We start from the raw sequence: 22751 nt of genomic DNA, 5'->3' as shown, positions 1-22751 counted from the left end.
TCATGTCCTATTACTTGGACATTTGAACCCTCTAATAACAAAGATACTTCACAGAGAATTCACTGAAAACATGCCTAAACTACCGTTGCCTGTGAAAGCCTGGAACAGCCAAGCTTAAGGGTCTGTATTCATCCCTACTTTCCAGTCAACTCTGCATTACAGGAAATGGAGAAAAAGTGTGGTATAAACTCTTCCAATAACTCAACAGGAAAATATCCAACATTTGCGTGCCAGCCTAACACTACTACATACTTCTAAGAAAAACTGGTAGCTGTCCATATTACACCCGGTAACAGGTCTATTTGTGGAAACAGCTCTAAGCTGAAGATGTCCTATATCACCATCTTTCTAATGACCCCTTATGCAACTATGTCACATTTCTGCTTCTCCTTTGATGTCAAGAAGAAGAGATCTTATGGCTAAATAAAATGCTTTTAGCATTAGGAAATTTAAACGTAGCGTTTTCCCCTGAGGGCTGCAGAGCTCTCTCATCGTCTGAGCACCCAGCTGTGTGCCCACAGCCATTATGGACAGAAGAAGGGCGCTGACTAATGGGAACCTAGAGTACATTTTTATAAAGAGAGCAGGACTTCATCTGAAACTGAAAATTTCCTACATGTTTTCTATGGTTGTCAAATAATTCACTGCTATGCAGCGCGGAAGAACTTGTATTCTGAGGTTTTCAGAATTTTTGCTCACCAGTGACAAAAATAAAATGGGTCACTGGGTAGTGGCTGGTGAAGAGTTATCATAGACCAGCACATCTTCAGGAAATTGTTGTATGGACACAACCATCACATATCCTTTTTTCAAACTCAGGAAATCATTTTTCAAAAGAGGGTATTTTGTGTTAGAATCACCAGGGATTTATTAAGATTTAGAAAAAAAATTCCAAGCTTGATGAATAGGTAACATATAATAAAAGTATTTGAGGAAGCAACTGTGAGCCATTGATCCAAATAAACAACCACCTGCTGGGATGTACAGTTTTTCCTTTTAGCCATGAAAATCTTGAAAAGAACTGAACGCAAAAATAGAGGTAATATAGGTGACCGACAGAAAATGAAATTAAACGTCTTGTATAATGAGGAGTTCTGTTCCTTCTCCTATAGAAAATGAAACGGTAAGAGCAGTAACTCCAACAGACGCACTCAAACCTTCCCAATGAAAGACACAAACAATCTCAGCTCCAGTGCCAGCATAACAGGAGGTGTAAGAGGAGAGCGGTGAAACGCATATCAATAACACGACTTGAAATACCAGTTACGGGGACAGACCTATTTCTGCTTCCTTAGGATTCATACTTTGTATAATCTATTCTTGACAAGTCACCATGAATAATGTACACACAGGACACTGGTGAAAAATGCTAGATGTGCTGAAGTGAGTATTTACACCTCTACAAAAGTACTGTGTAAAAGACATGTGCCAAATTTCATGTTGCTATCTTACTTATTCCTATGAACAGAGTACCTCTCAAGGAAGCTGCAGTGATTTCCTTAGCTCTAACAGGATTAAATGAAACCTTCAGTACCGAGTTGATATAAAATATCACTACGCTTTTAACCAACACGATCTGACCAATGCAGTGTGACTGCATTAGTGGAAAGGACTACTGTGCAAGTAGTTCAGTGTCTAAGACCATTTATGCATAGGCTAGCTCCCGTGACATCCAAAGCCCTGCGCTAGGACACAGAGATAACTCTCTAATCACCCCAGAAAGGCAAAGGTGGCTAATTCAGGAAACTGCTTTCTACACCGTTTGAAAATTAATTCAGAGACCACGTAGAAGGGTTCCCCCTTCCCAAACCAGAACTCAAATCCATCATCAGTATCTTGACTCTCCCAAAGAGCCCTTTCATCAGTATAACAGAACATCATTTTTGTAAGAATTATCATCCTTTAAATGGATGGTCTCTAATACAGTAATAGACTGACATCAATCGCTTCTGCATATTGCGAAGGTGAAATCTGGTATGCTAAGAGATGTAGACGTAGAAGATCATAAGTATTAGAACTGTGAGCCTGTTCAGTACTGGCCTTGGAAACTTCAGCCTCTGCGTAGAGGTGAACCATAACTTCCCTCTCTTAACCCTAAGTCATAGGAAGGCTCATACGTTTTGTAAATTTCTATTACATATACAATCATAAAGTTAACATATAAAACTAAACTTGTTTTCGCTGAAAATCTCCCAACTCCATTTATCATTTGAATATCTTATCTAGTCCCAGAGCGCCAAAAATAAGAAATCTATATGGGTACTGTGAACTTCAGATATTTCCTTGCAAAAGAACAAATAACAGCATAAAGAAGTTGAGAGCTAAATAATAATCTTGGTGATTTAGGAAGGCAAATGTAGAGGACAATATTAACATCTGGAAGCAGTTTCCATAATTGGACCTTAGCATTTCCTTTTCCACTGCATAAAACTGGAATGACTTAATTTCTAGATGGAAGAAGTTTTTTATGAAAAATAAGTAGGACAGAAAAGGAATGCAATACTCAAGCACAATCATCCCTGAGACAGAACTGTCTAGAATGATGAATTTCAACATGCCTCAAAAACAAATAAAAAAATATAATCTGTGCACCCGTGGTAGATTAGGAAAAGTCTGACACAAAGCAAAAAAGAAAGGAGGGATATAACCAATGATCAGGGATCCCCTTCGTCAAGCAGTAAAACACGCTGCCGTTAGGGTGCTATGCTGCAGTGGGAACAGCGCAAGAAGGAGCTGCGATCTGCTGACATCTGACAGAGTTACACATCTCAGGAATACATCACCTTAATAACATTCGTCTTACAATGATGATATAGGCACCTTCCCATCTTAAAGGTGAAAGGAGCATGTAATGCATTTACAGCTTAAATTGCTTCATGGCTTTGTTTAGGAAGGCTCTTTGGCAACTGAAGTTTTTTTATCCTTAGAAAGAGGAATTGGCGAGTATAAAAAATACCGCTAATATGAAGGGTAAAAAAAAGCAGTTAACCTTCAGGGTTTTTTCTATATATAATAGCGCATGCATAAATTTTAATAAGTTGCACAAATGCATCCTTCAACACTGTGTAACACATATTTACGGTTAACATTCATATACGATTAAGAAAAGTCTATCTTTACTTAACACAGCACAGGAACAACATTTCTCTGCCAGTTTACTTAGAAGATGCCTGCTTTAATCCACGAGGCTCCTCAGCAGATGATCTTATCATATATAAATAAATAAATATACGTGTGTGTGTGTATATATACATATATATACAAAACAGGCTCTGTATTTTATAAAAACTGGGGGGGGGGGGAGGAGGTTCCACCAAAATGGAAATCTGTAGAATATTTGTTATTATGGTAAACTGGCAAGTATTTTGAGCTTCTTGTGGTTTCCTGAGCAAATCACTAGGAATTACGAAATTTCATCATCATTTTAAGAATTTAATTTTTAAGAATTTATTCCATAAGGGAGCTATAGCCAAAAGCTGGTCATCCACATAAAGAGCTCCTTGATTGGTGCAGGGGGCACAATATTTACAAACGCAGCTACAGTGATGGTAACTATAAATAATGCTGAAACTTGTGGGGGAAAAAAAACAAAGCAACCGTCATTGCATTGATTTTTTTTTTTGAGTCTGGCACCGCACAGTATCTCGCTATTCCAGAAAATACTCAGAGAAATTGATTCCAATGAAGTCAAAGAAGAAAATAAATTCTAACCAAATACACTTAGTGTTAACTGACGGTTTTACTATTGCAATATAATATAAACGTTCAACCTTTAAGAAAAGCGGAGGCTAAAAAAGCTAATGATTAATGAAAGATTACACACAAATATCTAGGTACATACACACATATTTGTATGCCCTAAATGCATAAGAGATATTCCAAATAAATATTTATATTCAATAGTTTTAACTTCAGATTTTAAAATTGACCGCCTGAAGACTGATTCACTATTGAAAGCACAAGCATTATAATATAATTCTTATACACAGAAAATACAGCATGCATATAATACTATTTGTAAACTTTCTGTATGAGTGAAAACGTCAATGTAAAGCTAAGATGCCAACATCTCTATAAGCACAAAATAGTCACACTAACCTGTATTTTGATCGGCCAGGAGAAATTGCTGACATAGACATAGAAAGTGATGTTTGGGTTGCTTCGAAAGTTAAATTTTTCACAGGAAAAGCTATCTCTGTATTCCTTAATATTAGCTTTAGAAACAACAGGAATCTCTTCTCCAGATATCGTTCCAGCTAAAAAAACCCATATGTAAATATACATATTTATGACAAACATTAATCATCATTAAAGGTGCCAAAGTAAATTTGCACAAGAAACTTAAATTCTTGAATTACTTTTGGTATCATCATTCTACAATTTTAATAACCCCTTATTACGGTTTACATGGCACATCAGGTGTATTTCATACACATACAGAGAATTCACAGAAACTCTTACACTGGTTTCAAAAGTTTATGAATGAATCATAAAATTGATAGAAGTAAAATGAATTTTAGAAGAAAGTTCTTACTGTCAGCTAAACAGATAACTTGCTTTCCTCAAGTAATTTACATTCAATTTCAACATAAACTCATAGGTTAATAAATCTTGAAAGTGAATTTGTCTACACCTTACATTATTGCTGTAGACTTTGAATTGTTCATGAAAGCTTTAATAATATACCTAAGAAACGTGTATCATTTTTTGCAAACACATGGGTGAATGTGCTAAGTTAAAATAAAGGAATAAATAAAATGTACTTAGTATGGTATGTTGAAATACTTCAGAATTACATTGATGAAGAAATTAATGAGTTTATGTAAAACAAACTCTGAACCTTCTTTAAAAAGATTTTTTTTTTTTTTTTTTTTTTTAGTCTCAGTACGATTTCATTTTAAGCATCATGCTTCTCCTTGGATGTGTTTTCAGAAAGTCAATAGAGCCAATTCAGAGAAACTGCCTAAATAAAGCTTTTCTTCCGTCTTCTCAGAACAAAGAAGAGTAATGGGGTTCAAAGTTGGAGAAAAATAGATAAGCAGCTCCTTTTATCAGCATACACAGAAGAACTTTATTGTTTGATATCAATGTTAAGGTTAATAATTAAATTTTTAGCTTCAACACTGAAACAAAGAAATAAAATCTCAGTCTCTGCAGTAGTTAAGGAAGCAATTTATCTTAATTAAAATCACAGCATTTCATAACACTATCATTTTAAAAATTTAAATAGACGACAAGCTTTTCCTACCAAAGTAATTTTAATTGAATAGGAGAGAAAGTTAACATATTAATGAAGCTTTGTTCAGATTGCAAATTATCATCTGAAGTTTAAATAATATAATTAATAATGGCATAATGATAATGGCAAAAGAACACGTTTGGTAAAGTTTTATTATCAAAATTAGCAACAAAGAGACAATCGGGTTAAAATAGCTTAAAGGATCATGAAATCATATGGGAAAAAGTCGTCATACCAAAATTCACCCTCACCTGTAGAACCAATAGACCATGTAATATTGAGGTTGAAGTTGTTTGATGCATTAATTGATATATCCAAATTTTTATTGGACTACGTAAAAAAAAGAAAATATATCAAAGTTAACAACATATATCAGAATGTACTGAATATAACTCTATTGCACATAACTGAATATAGCCTTTTAATCATCTTCCATTTTTCATTTTAAACATAAATAGAAATGGTAATAATTCAGAGCCAAAGGCAATCCTCTCTTTTGCTGCAGTAAGAACAGGGTACAAGTAAGCACATAACTACAGCAGTTAACTTCTCAGATTGTGATAAAAATAATGAAATAACTTCCTTTATAAAAGTAAAGAAAAAAATTTATGGCAAATGGCTACATTTTAATTACAATTCAAAAATTACTTTTCTCATCTGCTAATACAGATTTCTTAACTGAAGGGTACGCTCCTTTAATTCATCTCAGGAAGATACTACAACTTGTTATTCATGGGAGCAACAACAAAATAAACCAACTGGGAATTTTTTGAGGTATTAGTTGATCTGAAGCACATCCACCATTTAGAAAGATTTTTTCAATGAATACACTGGAATAATTTTCATTTCTCAAAAAGATTTGAAATATCTCTAATAGCTTATAGGCACTTGGGAAACTTTTAATCGTGGTCAAATACAATGGAAATCTTATTCATGACTCTCCAAAACTTGTCTAAAGTTAATAATACTGTCTTACCTGTTCTGGATTTGCTATAAAGTTTATGGCAGTGTGATGGCGATCATCTTCTTGTAATAAGCTGAAGGTAAACTGGTAATCGATCAAAAGGCTGTCTGTGGGCAAAACAGAAATTAAAAATAATAAAACGGATGCAAATGTATACCTATTAACAATATGTTATGCAAGCACCTAAAAATTTACCGTTCACTTTTATTTTAAAAAGCATGGAGTAATCTGTAAGTCAGAATTATTCACATGCATTTCACTGTTTAAGTACTTGCACTAGAATGTCTTGAAGCAATAAAGAAAATAAAATTAAATTAAGTAGTAACAAAATAAATAAAATTAAGAAAAATAACTAAATTAAGAAACAGATTCTGTCACGAAGTCAGAGCAGCTATTACATATAACTTGAAATAGTCATTCTTTGTAAAGTAATTGTTCCAAAATAGAGTGTCAAGTATTGTTAGAGTGTTATCGGCTCTCTAATTTTACTCTAAAATAATTATTCACAAACTCCACTCAAAATGCATTTAAATATTTCTGTTTTACAGTCATAAGCTTCACTATGTTATATAAATGGTTTACACAGCTACGTTACTGTAATACATTTTAGAATTACTACATTTAACAATTTTGGAACAAAAGTTGCATCTAGAGTAAAATTACGTAGCACGAAGGCGTGATACCATAGTAAATAAGATTGCTAATAATGGCACAGTGGAATTTTGAACAGAAACAACGTGACCACCAAGCACATCCTTTCTAATTTGCCAGAATTCTAAGAGACTTTGTAAGTGGCAAGTGATATATGTGAAAAAGAAATAATTTCAGTACTGACTCAAAAAGATTACGTATTACACTTCAAAATTATATTTGTTCTACACATTTTTCTTCCAATCTGTGAAAGAATGGAGTCTGCCAGGCAGTTCCTATCCAGGCCATTTCTGTCATCCACTGCACTGCTGGCCAGCTAAAGTTGGCATAGGTGCAGAAGGGAGAAAGGGCTATCCTCAGATGACCCAAACCATGCTTAACCCTTCCTGGAAGGAGCGTAAAATGATTGGGGTAAGTCAGAAGACATAAGTTTTGAGTTATCCCAACCAGTTCCTGTGCTTAGAGATATAATTTAGGGATGGTTTTTGTCAGAGTTATGTTGATGACTGAACTAGATGATCTGAAAGGTCCCTTCCAACCTCAGCGATTCTATGATTCTATACATTGAAGGAATTAGATTAATCCTCAATTGGGTCATAGCACTGGGAATGCCTGAAAAGGAACTTCTCTGTAGGGAACCAGAGGTGGATGTTGTGGATGGATCTCGAATGCTTCGTTACGGGGGCAGATATCTTCAGATCTAACACAATAAACTCTTTGACCCATTATGGCTCTACAGGGATCCAAAGATGCTGTTTTTTCCTCTGTCACAGGAAATGAGGAGGTGACTTGTAAATGTACATGATTATTATTTTGTGCATGTTAAAGCATGATTAGATGCAAGTCATCTTTGATGCTACATCCTAGTGAATAATTTTGGAGCCCTATTTTGATGCCTCTCTTGATTGCATTCCACTAGTCACCAAAACCACACATGGTGTGTGTTACAAATAAAAAATATGTGCTCATAAAAACAAAATCAGTAAACACAAAGAGAGTGAAAGATTAAGTCAAAGCAGGAAAAAGCTGTGTCAGCCTTTTGTTGGACTCAATAGTTTGCTTAGTGCTGACAATCACCTTTTCTGTAGCAACACATCATCTGAAAAAATACACTCTATTGTATCCCATGGGAAGCCTGGCATAGAGGGAGAAAAAAAGCTTACTGCTCAATGAAGCATGAATAGAGCCCACTATATTGTCTTAACAGTTAAAGAAAATGTTGCGGGCTTTTTTTGCTGGTTTTTTTTTTAGTGGTTTGTTGGTTTTTGGTGGTTTCTTTTTTACACTGAGTGTTGAAAGAAAATTAGAAAATAAAGGAGTTACATGAAAAGAATTACCATGACCTTCAAAAAAGAAAAGTCCGCTTTCTCTGTTATTAGCCAGCACAGTTCCATTATTCAAATAAGAAGCTGATCTAGATGTCTTAGATAATGAGGGTTGATCAGGTATTTGCAAGCTTACGAAGGTGAAATATGAATAAATACTGAAGTAAAAGACACCATTTATTTATTAATACTACTTTACACTTCTTACCTATGCAAATCTAATTAATAAAGTCTCATTGACTCTACTAGTAACAGTGTGCCATATCTACGTATTCAACAATAAAATTACCATTGCACAGAACTTATTTAAAGGTAGCAGGGCAGCAAAAGATGGCAAGTAGAGATCGACCCCTATTAAAGGGATTAATAAAGCCTTTAATAACCATGAGCAGCAAGGGCAAAAGGCTAGGAATAATGCGTGGATATGCAAAATCTCCTCATCTGGTCAACTTGGGGTCCCACAAAATACGAATGACTGCTTTAGCACGAATCTTTGCAAACAGAGTTATTGTAAATGTATGGTGGACTAGCATTACAGCATGCACTCCTACAGAAATTCTGGCTACTGCAAAGGCTACAAGAAGCAAGAAGCAGTGTCGAAAAACCTTCTGGACAAGATATTGTTGATTTCCTTACAATATAGAGAAAAAGACCATTTAAAAATGCCATCGTCTTCCTCTAGGCCCAGACCGTAACCTCTCGGAGATGCAGAGTGTTAGCCAAAGACCAGCAGTGATATATACCTAAGATCTCATCATAAGGCAATATTGGGAATAGACACAGGACTCTTGTCTCCCGATCGTATATGAACAAACAGCTTTCCTGCATGCAAGTTTAAAAAAATTTCAAAGCCATTTACTCTTAAAACAATAAGACTGCTTTTTTCCTGGGGTTTGTTGTTGCTGTTGTATTGTTGGTGGTGGTTTGTTTGTTTGCTTTTTAATTTATGTTTTACTTGCCAGAAGACTAGAAAATAGGAACTTGTTTTTCAAGGAATGTAGGAAAAGTACATTGATAAAAGATATTAAACTATGCAGTTCCTCTTTACCATCTGTAACAAATAAAAAAAAATACTTCCACTTTTTTAATTGCATTTTTACCTACAATACTGTTGAAACAGTAAATAATGAAAAACAGCAACAGTTGGATACATATAGCACGTTTTATACTCAGGATATCCCAAAGTATTTTATGGCGCTATTAATTAGTAATCACTCCATTAATAGTATCGAAAATCGTTATACACCCCACATACTAGCCATTATCTCCTCTGTAGTACTCAAAGGGCCTTGAACAACACAGCTTGTGTTATTCAAGAAGAGTTCTGAGAGCCAACACATGGAACTTGCCCTGGGACTCTTCAAAGGCGTGCCAAAGGACCTTTAACCTAAGCCAAGCCAGCTCTACAAAATGGGATCCTCACCGAACTATTCAGAAGGAGAACATTTCTTGGCACTAATGGACAGAAATTATGAAGTTTTTATTCCAGAGACACCTGCAGTAGAGAGGGACAAATCATTAAACCTATCTTGGGCACAGAGTAGATGCTGCAAAGCGGACATACATATCTCTTCATAGACGTTTCTAATTCAGAGAAGATACCTCAAGCTCGTACAATGTGACTGAGAGCACTGCCTTATGGAGTTATATGATTCAACAGTGCAAATGAAAGGGCTGACACTGAGCAAACATTCCTTCCCATCTTTCTGAGGACTGCAAAAGTATGCTGAAGAAGTTTCACAGCTTCGAGGAAGGTTTATTTCCACATTGAGGATAATTCTGGTTGGCCAAAATTTTGAGAAAGATTTGCCCCGACCTATTCTTAAACTGAACATCCCAAATCTCTAGAAAGCATTAAAGCTAGATTTTATTAGAATATAAATTAGTAGCACTAATTTAAGATGAAATTCAAAGTGAGAGTAGAAATTAAAAGGGATTGTGGAGAAGTCTCTCCTCCATCTGTTGCATACTGCTGCTGTCTATCTCGCTCTCCTTCCTCCCTCCATCTATTTCAGCCTATACCGGAGGAGAGACTTCCCCGACACGTACTCAGCAGCTCTCAGGGAAAATATCACCTCCCTCTCCTCCAGAAGGCTTCACTTTCTACTGACTGCAGTGGGCACAAGAGCCGTCCTTCCCACTGCCAAGCTCCATCCTCAACATAACCCTAAAACATCATCTATGGCAAGTGCACATAAACAAACTAAGCAGTTACACAGCGCATCACACCATATTTTCTCAATTCATAGTGCCATTCAGCCTGGACAGCTTATCCTGGAAATAAATACAAAATTTAAAGAAAAATTTAGTTGTAAGAGTGCGACCTGTTCTGAGTAGTTAAATGTACAAACAGCCAAATGTATAATAGCTAAATTTAGAAATAGGTAATTAAAGCACATTGAGTATATCCTGTTGATATATATTGTTGTGTATATTTACAATCAGGAATTTAGAGAAGCCTGAGATGTTACTCCATGTATTTTTGTTTCTACTTTAAACCTTTAAAAAGCCACCATAAGTATTTTTACCCTTTACATAAACACATGAGACTTTTCCTAAGCACTTCTGTTTATAAAGACACACACACAACAGATTGCTTCAATTAGGAAAGAAATTTGGATCACATACAGAAACTAAAAAGTCTCACTGCATTTATATTGTAGCATAGGATAACAATGAAAGCACAAAGATAACAAATGCTAAACATAATCATCAAACTGCCATATGAGCAACACCTGATAAAAGCAATCTTATAATTTTCATATGGCTGAGAGACAGAAACAAGATTTTAAAACTGTTTTCAAAATCTGGTGAACTCTGAAAATAAGATAAACAAATTCAAACAACACTTACATAAGAGGTAGCAATCAAAATATTATCATTGGCCATTAATATCCAAAAATTAAATATACAAACTTATAGAATTATTTCAGTGAATTACAGAAGAAAATGCTTGATTCTCTAGAAGTACCATTGATACACTCTGTGGTTCATTTTGGTGACTCTTTCATTTTTCTATAAGAATTAAAAAAATCTAAAATATTAATTCCATCCTTTTTCAAAACGTATCTCCTCAATCTAAACTTAATTCTCAACACATTTTAAATTCACAAAGTGTCGATTAGCTATAACGATTTTCCAAAGAGTCTGGGTAGTTAACTATCTATCTTGAGCACTGCATAGACTCTTCTCTTAGCTATTGAGAAAATGTTAATGACATTACAGAATGGGTGTTGCATTCCTTTATTTTTAAAAAAGCTAACTGAAAAAGAATTTTCCTGAAACACACTATTTTTTTTTAACAACTGCTTGCTCTTCTACATACCCTCGATCTTTTGGAAATACGCAGAAGACAGTTTCGTCTCAGTTTTGGATCGTTTCAGTAAAATCTTAATATCCAGCATTTCAGTTCTTTTATGCCATCAATATCCTCCCTGTTTACATTTTCTCACTTAATATGTTTGAATTTTTTTTAAAAAAAACCCTGATGTTCAGGGTTTCCCTACACGAATGGGCAAGGGAAAGAGACAGAACCACTATCACATGAGAACAGCAATAATCCCTTCCCACTTTGTGCTGTACAAATGACTGTAAAACGCCTAGTGTGTTGTTGGCTCAGATATGCAGCCCAGACCTTCACCTCAAATCTGATATAAGACGCAGGTGACTCAAGTGGCAGCCAGACAGAATTTCAACAGCCACACACTAGAGTATGATCTATAAACTCCATGAACTGTTATGTCTAAAGTTTCACAGCAGAAGTTCTTGAGGACACAGAAATCTACACAAACTCAGAGCCCACAGCTCAGATCTTAATTCCCCACCACACAGAATATTTGGAATCCACAAGCTGGGTATATTTTTGAGCCAAAGTTTCTCCAGGAGTCAGCCCAGTGCAGCCTAAGCACTGCTACTATAGAGTTCAGCACAAACATCAGCCGCCAGGTCACTGCGGCGCAGCCTCCTCTTCAGAGCTCTCCGCAGGAGAATACGTTGTAGGCTGCCTTCTTTTGGTTAGTATTAAACCCGTCTCCTCCTATCTTTGCCTCGCAGGGTGCGTGCCCCATCACCTCAGTGTAGGCAAGGGAGAAGTGGCAGAAGGATTCACATCAGCAGGGAAAAAAGATTGAATTTGCACATAGAGAGAAAGAGACCCGAGGAAGTCAAATGACCCAGGCACTCAGCAGGGAGAGGGGAGTCCTACAGTCTAATTTTCTTTTCCCAGGCATGTTGCTTCATTCTGTATTAAAAATCATTGAATAAAGTAGAAAAAGAACGTTGGGAGATAAGACCACAACACCATCTTGACATCATCAACGGTCAAACATAACAAGGACTTATGGTTATTGAGTCTTTTCACATTTCTATTTTGATTTTTTCAAAACCCTTGACTGCTTTCACAGTCAAAAGGAGTCATTAAAATCAATTCAAAAACATCAGTAATGAGCGCATGTGAGAACACAACAATAATTAGGCAAAGAAAGCCATTTAATTAAAGGAGGAAAATAAATTTCAAAGCAATTGTTTAATCCTAGAATTGTGAACAGTTTTCAAAAAACTGTTCTCTTTCTTTAGTGAAGGCCTGTGACTTTTAATATGGCTAATATGGCTTAATATGGAAGTTTTATACCCATATCCAACAAGGACCAGACCTATTCCCATACTCAAGCTTTTGTATTAAAAGAAAGCTTTGTGTTTTCTAAAACGCCAGAACGTTCCCAACAGAACAAAGGTCAGAGAGAAGTCTTGATTTGGAATTCTACTTCAGTATTTCTGAGTGCCACTACAAGTCTCTAGGAATATATAATTACATTGGTTATTATTTTAAATATATATTTTTTAAAAATTGGATATGTTTAGTATAAGTTAGGGATAAGGTTATATACAAAGAGGTATGTTAAAGAGGACTATTAAGACTGTAAAATGAACCACTGCAATCCAGGGTGCCTGTGAATTATTTTTGGGTGAGTGCTCACTTAATGGGCAGCTATTCGACACTTTGTTCTCTGCTCAGTACTCAGTGTTGGGCCCATGCCTCATTGACTACGTACTACACAAACCCTTTTCTAAAGACAGAATTAATTTCTAATGTGGCTTTTTATAGTATTCATCACTATCATTTTCTAAGTTCTTCAGAAAAGTTAATGAATTTGTTACAACATTACTGTGAGATGAGCAGGCATTATTAGTCCCATTTTATAGGACAGGAAATGAAACGGAGACCAGGGACAAAAACATCCATTAATCATGAGTAGCCAATCTGAAATACCTAGTTTGATTTTTCATAAAATTTTGAATTATATAACACTACATATGATCATTCTTATTTTGCAGTTCCTTCCATCAGTCATTGCAATTCTTTCCAATTTTACAACAAAACAGGAAAGGAACATACATTCATCTTTCCATTATATTATCACTGATTCATCCCTTACAAATTCATTCAGTACATCGTAGCGGGAAAGTTCCTTGGGAAGCAGTATATAACCATGTTATTAAAAGTGGTACAATCATGTCCTAATTAAGAGGCAAATCAAAAATTATTGTTCCAGCAACCTTAACTCTCCCACTTTCCTGGCACCCATTGCCTAAATAGCATATTTCAATAATGGGCTTTTATCAAGCAATTTTAAGAATCCGGCTGGAATAAATTCTAGAGAACCACTTTGCTTTTGAACCAGCTTCTCCCTTTCCCCAAATCTTTCCAGTAGAGCATCCCAGTTCACTACATGTCTCAGCCAAGAGGGAAGAGTGAACCTGAGTTCCCAGAAAAGGAGCGAGAACGTACATAACTGGACACATTCATGGGTTTCTGACTTTAGTCACTGGCCATTTTCCCATGGCTTCTGTCACATAGTTTCTTAATACACATTTCTACAATTGAACAGCATGACAAAAGATTTTCATACATACACAGAATTTCTGAGAAATAGGTCTAGCATTTTGGCTCCAAAAGTTAAAGTAAAGCAAAATTCTAAACCAAAAGTACTGCAATATGTCAGCCAGCCATCCGAACAGAGCACGCAACCAGACCCACTCACAACAGAGTCTCATTCCCAACTACAACCTAATTATCACATTTTATAAATGGTAGGTGAGGATCACATAATCTTTACCTGATCAATGACTAAAGGGTTTTTTCCTTTTTTTTTTTTTTTGATAACTAATGACGATAATAAAATTATGCTGAAAACTAGGGTAATGGACATCAGAAGATGTCAGCATATGCTTACTCAAAGGGAACCCTTATGGACAACTTGAAATTACGATGGATGGAAAAAATCACTAAATCTGAAAGAAGAGATGGTAGACTATTAAGTCTTAGTACTATTAGAGTAGTTTAGAGTAGTATTAAGTACTAAGACTTAGTACTATTAAGAGTACTAGCCATGAAACAGAAAATTAAAATGTTTAATAGCAAAGGATGGGTAACAAAAAGATGGAAAGCTTCTCAATTCACTGAATAAACGGCTGGCCTTCTGTACAAGCATGTACGTATTAATAAAAACTTTTAAGACTACAGTTAAGAAGCCATATTTCACTTACACTAAAAGACAAGCAGACAATTATGTGCCTGATTTGGTACATTTTCATCAGAATTCTGTATTACTGAACTACAATAACTAGTTTTTTGAATAGAAACCTCATAAAATAGTGCTGTTCTAATTTTTACTTCTTGAAACCACTTCAAGTTGTAAGAACCTCCCTCACGATCGCAACATCAGACCCATCACAGTCAGTCTTCCCACATTTTTCTATTTAGGGAACTCTCTATTCATGCTGATCCTAAAATTCATACTTTCACCTCTTCATTGCACAGGCAGTTTGTCCCTCTCCTGCTCTTTCTAGCAATTGTTCTCTATTTCCAGCAAGAATTTGTTGAGAACAGTCCTATTCATATTTCTCTCTATCAGCAAAAATGTTGCTTTTGAAACCAAGTTCCATTATCAAATGCTACAAATCATATTCATTTGTGACCCAAATAAATTCCACTTGTATTACATCGAAGTTAGGGGGTTACCACCAGACCTATTTTCAGTCAGGATAATTATTTTGAACTTTCAGAGCAGCTGCCTGATTCATTCCTCTCTCATCTGTATCTTGCAGTCATCCGCTGCCTCATTTCATTGTTATATTGAAATATGTTGGTGTCCGACATTACTTGTCCATTGTGACAAAACAAGAAGTCATTTACTGTGAAGTCTTTACTATAAACTAGCAAAACTTGCATTTTTGCTAAAAGTAATGACAGCAGAATGAGCATCAAAATACTCCAGCACTTACTATTTATATGCCTTTTTCCATATAAAGAAAAGAGCATGTGAGAATGAATTTCACAGAAGTTCAAAGTTTTCAAAAAACATACAGCAATAACAATTCATTGTTTCTTTTACTGTACTTAGGAAAAAAAAAATGTAATAGGCTAAAAAGTCATAGGGATTAGTGTTATAATCACCAGATCAGGTAACTAAATTTTATTTTAAACCGAAATCTTTTCTCTTATGAAATTTTCAGCTATTCTTTGGAAAGGTCTAATAAATTGTTCAGCTTGGAGAAGAGAAGGTTCTGGGGAGACCTTATAGTGGTGTTCCTGTATCTGAAGGGGGCTTACAAGAAAGCTGGAGAGGGACTTTTTACAAGGGCATGTAGTGATAGGGAGAGGTCTCTTCCAACCCCTACCATTCTGTGTGTGATGAGGGGTAATGGTTTCAAACGAACGGGGCAGATATCGATTAGATATCAGGAAGAAATTTTTCACTCTGAGGGTGGTGAGACACTGGCCCAGGTTGCCCAGGGAAGTTGTGGAGGTCCCATCCTTGGAGGCGTACAAGACCAGGTTGGATGGGGTCTTGAGCAGCCTGGTCTGGTGGGAGGTGTCCCTGCCCAGGGCAGGGGGGTTGGAACGTGATGATCTTTAAGGTCCCTTCCAACCTAAACCATTCTGTGATTCTATGACAATAAGGACTGCTTAGGAAATTAACTTTTGTTTTATCACAATGGACAGCTTTTGTAATATTTTGAAGTGTCAGAAAAGTGGGAGAAAAGTACAAACAAAACCAAGAAAAAATTCAATTCAATTCAAAAATTCAAATCTCTCTCTCGATGAAATTTTCTTCATAATGATTTAGATGCATCACCGGCTTTACAACACCTGCATTAATATTACAGCTCTAACATGCAACATCATTTTGCAATATACTAGCATCAATACTCACAAACCTGATTCTAATCTTTTTCTTTAGTTACGTAGTTTATACACACTGAAGAGATCTCTGACCTGCTTGTTCTGACAACTGAAATGGCACGTCTAAGAAACAACAACATTAAATTAATGTTTGAGTTCATGTGTTATTGCCCAAGAGAGATGTTTCTTGTCATATAGTTAATCTTGCTCTTACAATGTTCACTTCATTGTGTAATCCCTACTAGTAAGGTACTTTGTTTCCTTTTAGAAATAAATAAATTTATTTCTATTTCTAAAATGGATCAACGCCCATAATATGGACACGGCAAAAGCATAAATACTATTTTTAAAATCGTTTATGCTTTTGTACATATATATGCTCAAGTTTTCACATGAATTGCAAATATTCAGAAGTTATTCACACAGTAACTTCTATGTGGATTATTAGCAGATTTTTTTTTTCCTAGTTCTCAAATAATTCAACACACATCTCAGCAATTAAAGAGGCAAACTCTGGTTGATCAGGCCTTACAAGGAGAAAGAACACACACGTCATAAATTGGCTATAAATATACATAGATAAGTAGGTGCTCCTGTAATATCTCAACATTTTCAAAATTCTCTTCCTTCCTTTTTCTCATTATTTAGTTGAACTTTGCTTAAGAAACGTTAGATCTACAGTCCAAATGTCAGATCTTACCCCATGTTGCTCAACACCACGTGATTGGTATAAAATACACAATGTATATTGAAGTTGAGATGTTTCAACTTTGCTGATATTCTTTGTCGTTTCTCAAACAATTTTAACATGTTAGTTCTGAGAAGTAAAATCTCTTAGAGCATATAAATCCAGAACGCTTTCAGCAAAACTGCACTTCATACTGGACAGAAATGATACACGGCATGTATCTCTTATACCTCAATGTGCAGTCTCATCTATTTTAATTGCCTGAATTACAACTGGTATTTGTATCATAAAAAATATGATATGCTAAATTACCATACTTGTCTACAACAGACAGCAGAACACTTCTGCATTACAACTTTGAAAAGAAGATGTAACACAAGCACCTTGTCATTTAAAATACCATCAGGCATATTTGCAGTAAAATCTGCTGATTTAAATAATAACATTTTCACTGCTTTTTGCTCATGCTAAGAACTGAGTACCAATTCAGAAAAAAACCCACATTGATGTTGTTATATTGAAGTTATAAACATTTACAAATGAGATTACGTAGCCGTAATATTGCCTAATCCAGCCTACGCAGCCTTTACAACAGCTAGGAAGAAATACCTCAACCCTTAGCAGAGAGTAAAGTACAGCGTGACAAACTTGAGAAAAAATAAACCCAGATTCTATTCCCCACTTCCTACAAACTCAGCTTGTAAGGCTGGCAGTTAAGCACATAAAATAATAAACCGTTTGTTAAAACTAAGCAAATAGAAATAACAGAAGAAGGAAAAATGAAGCCCAGAAGGCTGATTTTCTCAACCCCAACACAGTCACCCACTCTTCAGAGGAGATTTATTCTTTGCCTGAGAGAGGGAACGTTGGCCACTGCGGCAGGGCTCACTGACTCCTTTCTGAAAGTGACTTGGAAAACTCAATTTCCACCTCAAACAGCTGCGAGACATTAGAAGAAATATTCTCTTTTCCTAGCCCTACTTTTTCTATAAACCAAGAACTAGATACAGCTGTGCTTTCATTAATTCATGACTTCTTTTTGGCCATGGAAAGAAAGTATTTGTAACTGAAGTGCACAAATGGAATAAACCTCTTCCTCTTTTATTGTTTGTTTTTTATTTTGTTGATTAGCTTAATATAGAACAATTGACAGATACCACTACTTTTTGATAGGTATCAGGCACTAACTTTTTGACACAGCTTTTCTAGGATCTGAATTGTCATGTGAAAAAGGAACAGCAAACTGTAGTGAATACCAACAGTCTGTTTGTGCTTGGTATTTAAAAAACATCGATCGTTCACATCATTGACCATATATCGTGGTAGGCAATCCTTGCCAACGAACATGTATTAAGTGACGTATTTGCATGATGTAGTTGTACATTGTCTTCCCCAGACTCATTTAATTTTTCTCTTTCCAGCATTTAGTCTACTGTTTATTCTAATAATGACCTCTCTTCATCTTCTCTTTTGTTCACCATTCTTAGTGCCATAAAAGGCTCTAACACTTTACAATTTGTCTAGCCATATTTTCACAAACCCATACGGAAATGGCATCTATTTCTACTCAACAAGAGTAGAACTCTAAAATTCTCACTTCATTGACAAGAAAAATGTGAGCTTTTTGCCCTTTTATGATGTTTCTGCCCATATTTTGCATAGCTTGCTATTTTTCCAAATTTATTCTGATGACCATGGCATTTCCTGCTGTGGGGTAACACAATAAAGCATATTTATTTACCTATAACAAAAAGACAAATCAAACATATATATATATATATAACTTCTCTACCAATGTATCTCCATACTCCCGACAAATAAATTTTTCAACTTTCCCTGAATGTCTTGTTTGCTATTGTTATCTATTTTGCTAATGTATACTGCTGCTTTTTGACCTCACACAGATTGCTCTTCCATTTCATGTCAGCCTTACCCTTTATATCAAATGACTAGAAAATTACACTTTGCTGTTGATGGGTTATATTTCTGGAACACGTTTTAAAACAATAGTCACAATTCAAGCTAAGGAAAAGTGACAATAAATTAATATCAAGGACTCATAGGCTACTTTACAATACGCTGAAATTGAGCTTAGGTAGCCAGTCAGAAAGTTGAACTTGACAATGTCCACATTTAACCTAATATAAGATTTCTTAAAGTTTATATAATCCAGGGTTTTGTCTCATCTTGAGATAGAAGTGACCCTCAATTTATTTATTGTTGATCCTAAGGAGTCCCTCACTCAAATACTCTGCAAGGACTTCACAACACTAATTCTAAAGCTAAAAACATTATTGAACGCTCTCTCAACTTTTACAAATGTGTGTGCTCTGACTAGGTGGTTGAGGACCCAAGACGCCTGAATAGTGTACCTTACGATAACTAGACAGTTGCGTTAGGTGTTCAGCCTGTAATAACGGAAGAGGCTGAACTATACTCAAGTGCTTCCTATTCACCAGTGGAGAAGAGTACCCCAGCAGACATGAAATAACGCACTAGTTTGTCCAAGAACTCCCAAAGGAATCAACACAAATTCTCCCCCAACCCATAAGCCCCTTACTTATTGAAGTGGTTTTTTTTTCTATTTCAATCAGTTCAAGATTTCACTACAGATCTTTCCTTGAAGTCCCACTGATCAAGAATTCTCTCTTTTCCCTGGGAAGTCAGCACAGGAAGCAATGCAACTGTAAAACCACCACAAAGGTTTTCCCTTCGCTGTCAGAAGGTAAAGTAAAGGGACATTGATGGATCCTTTCCTATTCCGTTTGCTTCTTACAACTCCGCTCTTGGGTAGCTCTAAGGCCTCCCAGGTGTTTGAGGAGCGACAGCTCCCATCCTTGTGGACAAGTTAGGGAAACACACACAGTACATTGTACATACAGCACAAGGATTCAAAAAGTATTCATCCCTATAAACCTCATCTCAATATACAGACAAAATAAAATATTGTAGATATGTAGATATTTGCATCAGTTTCCTTCTCATTTCACAAAACAGTTCGCAGATGGGCTAGGGTCCCCTGCAAAGCAGTGTTTCTTTGGAATGAGTTCTCCAAGCCATCGAGTCTCTCTCACTCTTGCCTCATCAAGCTTTACAAAATTTGTAGTTCTATAAATAATCATAATTTATACTGTTTTAAATTTTATACTAACATGTATTTTACCGAAATACTACATATTATGTTTGCAAGATAATATAATATAAAAACATAAAAATAATTATGGGGCCTGTGGAACAGTCTATCAGGTGATGAAGGCCTCTAATTCAGACTTTTATTTGCATACATTATAATGAATGTTTATCTATTATTTTCTTCTCCTTAGCAGTTAGAAAGCTAGTTTGCTTCCTAAAGCTAGTTTGCTAGGTAACAGCCACCTTCTTTTGACTTAGGGTAGTATTTCTAAATGAACAGTCACTAAAATGACTTTGTCTACTGGTCTACTTTGGCAGAAGTTATTAAATAATATCTGTAAGGGGATGCCAGTCAGTAAATTCACTCATACATCATTGAAAGCTATCAGAGAAATCCTCATTTAAAAAATGAAGTTGTTTTTTTATAAAAACGAAGAAAAGAAAATCCCCAATATTGAAAAAAAAAAAAAAAAAAACATACATGGAAAGATTCTCCAACTCACAGTAAAGTCTGAAAATGATTGGCAGCAAAACTGTTTCTCTAGCCTGCCCATAAAAGCTGCAAGCCAACCTAGCATTTGGCAAATGAGTACACATAGCCTGGGGTGAGATCATAATACTTTATTAGGAGCTTCAGATTCTTGGTGTGGTTATTGTTTAAATTCTCTGGAAGGTGACAGTTGGTTCGTGTGGTTATTTTAGCTCAGGGCAAAGACTCCATTTGTCTGTTGCCCTTATATGTTCTGAGTTGGTAGGTTTGTTGGGACCAATCTTTTCTCAAACCATCCTTGAATTGTCTGATTTAAACTATAATCTGTTCCACTAGACTCTTTAAACACTAAGATTTCTTTCTGAATAGAATTTATTTGCATAAACCCATATATTCAAAAGACAATGTGAGTCATTATTGTTACCATATTTATAAATAATAAAAATGTTTCAGTCTGTATCAAAGTCAATCAGTGTTAGACATAATTGGTGGAACTCATTATTTTAAGTCAAGCATGACAGTTTTACAATTACAATATGTATTTAGTTTAAATTAATGCTGTCCCAAAAGGAAACATGAATTCTACAAATCAGTAGCGAAGCATCTAACTGCTGGTACACATCTCACAACTCAACTAAAACAAATACCTTTTCAATAACTAAAATTCAGTGTTTATGCCCTTTAAGTTTCAATGTAATTTTTAAGTATCCGGAAAATCTCTGCTAACAGTTTTATTAAAAGTGCTACTTGCTATTTATCTTCTAAAATATTCTCCTTGGAATGTTCTTGAGTTTAATTTTTCTCGAAGTATAGCAAGTCTGCCACCTAGTGCTTTATGGCCACCTTTAGTACAAATTTTAGTTGATAATTATTTTTTTATAATTTTTTAATAAAAGATGTCATGGTCTAAGTCCCTGAATGCATATACATGCATGTTTGCCTAGACGCACTCAGAGTGCTTAAAAATCACATTGTACCTTCTCGCTGTCAGGTTGCATTATGTGTTTCAACAGCTATTAGACTGTATTTGCATTTCTTGACTAGCGTGCAACCCTCTTATAACTGCGCCCTTCTGTCACGAGATGTGAAAATCTCTCAGTGATTGTAAAAGGGAAAACTTGTAATTTATTTTATGAAAAAGAAAATAAATGGGAAAAAAACCACCAATCGTGTCAGTATAGTATGAGAAACATGAGGGAAGCCAACTTGTCTTTGGCCCAGTGCAGCGCTACGTACAGTCTGTTATATGGTGGGGGGTGCCGTCGCCACGGGGTACCCCCAGCACTGAAGAAAGGCGCACCTTGGAAGGGGCTCTGAGCTAAATGCTGCTGAGATCACCAGCTTGGGCTCCCGGGGCAGCAACTCTTCAGTAGCGGCACCCCACATGGAAGACGAAAGCTGGGGAATGATGAGGAAAAGGAAGCACAAACAGATTCCATTCACAAAAAAATTTCCAAGCAGGAGGGCTGGAGCAGCCCGAGAAGTGATTTATGGTAGATCCCAGTGTGCTGTGCCCCTCAAAAACCGAGAGCAACCGCAGCCAAGTTTCACTGCAAATCCTCCACCCATCTGCCCCCAGAACAGCTCCTTTCACAGAGGTTACTTATGTGACTCTTCCGTGAAGATGACAACCTAAGTTTCTGCCCCTTCATTTTGCCAGATTCTTGCAAGGCAGCTAGACCACAAGAGAAAATTTGGCATGCTATTTACAGAGATTTCTTTCAACAATTTTAATTCCCCTTTTTATGAAATTATAACATTTGTAATATAATAACATTCAAATAAAAAGGAAACACCAGGCAGGATGAATTATCAGACCAGATTAAGTCTAAACTGTACTTTAACAACATAAATAAGGATGTATTATGTGACCCTTCTGCTCTGAGACAGTATTGAGACAATGTTTCTAAAGAGTCATTAGAGGTACTATGTTGTTATAAATTCTCTGCTTTTAATAATCTGTCCTCTATAAAACCATCTTTCTAGATACTACTATTGCAAACAAAAAAAAAAGTCAGAAAGAAAAAACAGAAAGTAACACCTCTAAAGGAATAACAGGGCCTTTAGTCCAAAGTCC

General features: G+C 35.8%; 1 protein-coding gene across 8 annotated transcripts in view; it reads right to left on the bottom strand.

Annotated features, from left to right (window-relative positions):
* The window catches only part of ATRNL1 (attractin like 1), a 527347-nt gene that overhangs the window by 300115 nt on the left and 204481 nt on the right, over nucleotides 1-22751 (bottom strand). For all 8 annotated transcript variants that reach the window (XR_012587528.1, XR_012587529.1, XM_074591197.1 and 5 more), the window contains exons 22-24: nucleotides 6216-6310; nucleotides 5491-5569; nucleotides 4099-4256 (exon numbers count right to left, since the gene is read on the bottom strand). Coding sequence is in view for 6 of the 8 variants with exons in the window: in XM_074591197.1 (XP_074447298.1) it covers nucleotides 4099-4256; nucleotides 5491-5569; nucleotides 6216-6310 (332 nt within the window). In the remaining 2 variants the exon portion in view is untranslated. The remainder of the gene's footprint in view (nucleotides 1-4098; nucleotides 4257-5490; nucleotides 5570-6215; nucleotides 6311-22751) is intronic.

The sequence above is a fragment of the Larus michahellis genome, chromosome 6 (assembly GCF_964199755.1).
Source record: "Larus michahellis chromosome 6, bLarMic1.1, whole genome shotgun sequence".
NCBI lineage: Eukaryota > Metazoa > Chordata > Aves > Charadriiformes > Laridae > Larus > Larus michahellis.
This window is presented reverse-complemented; position numbering and strand designations above follow the sequence as displayed.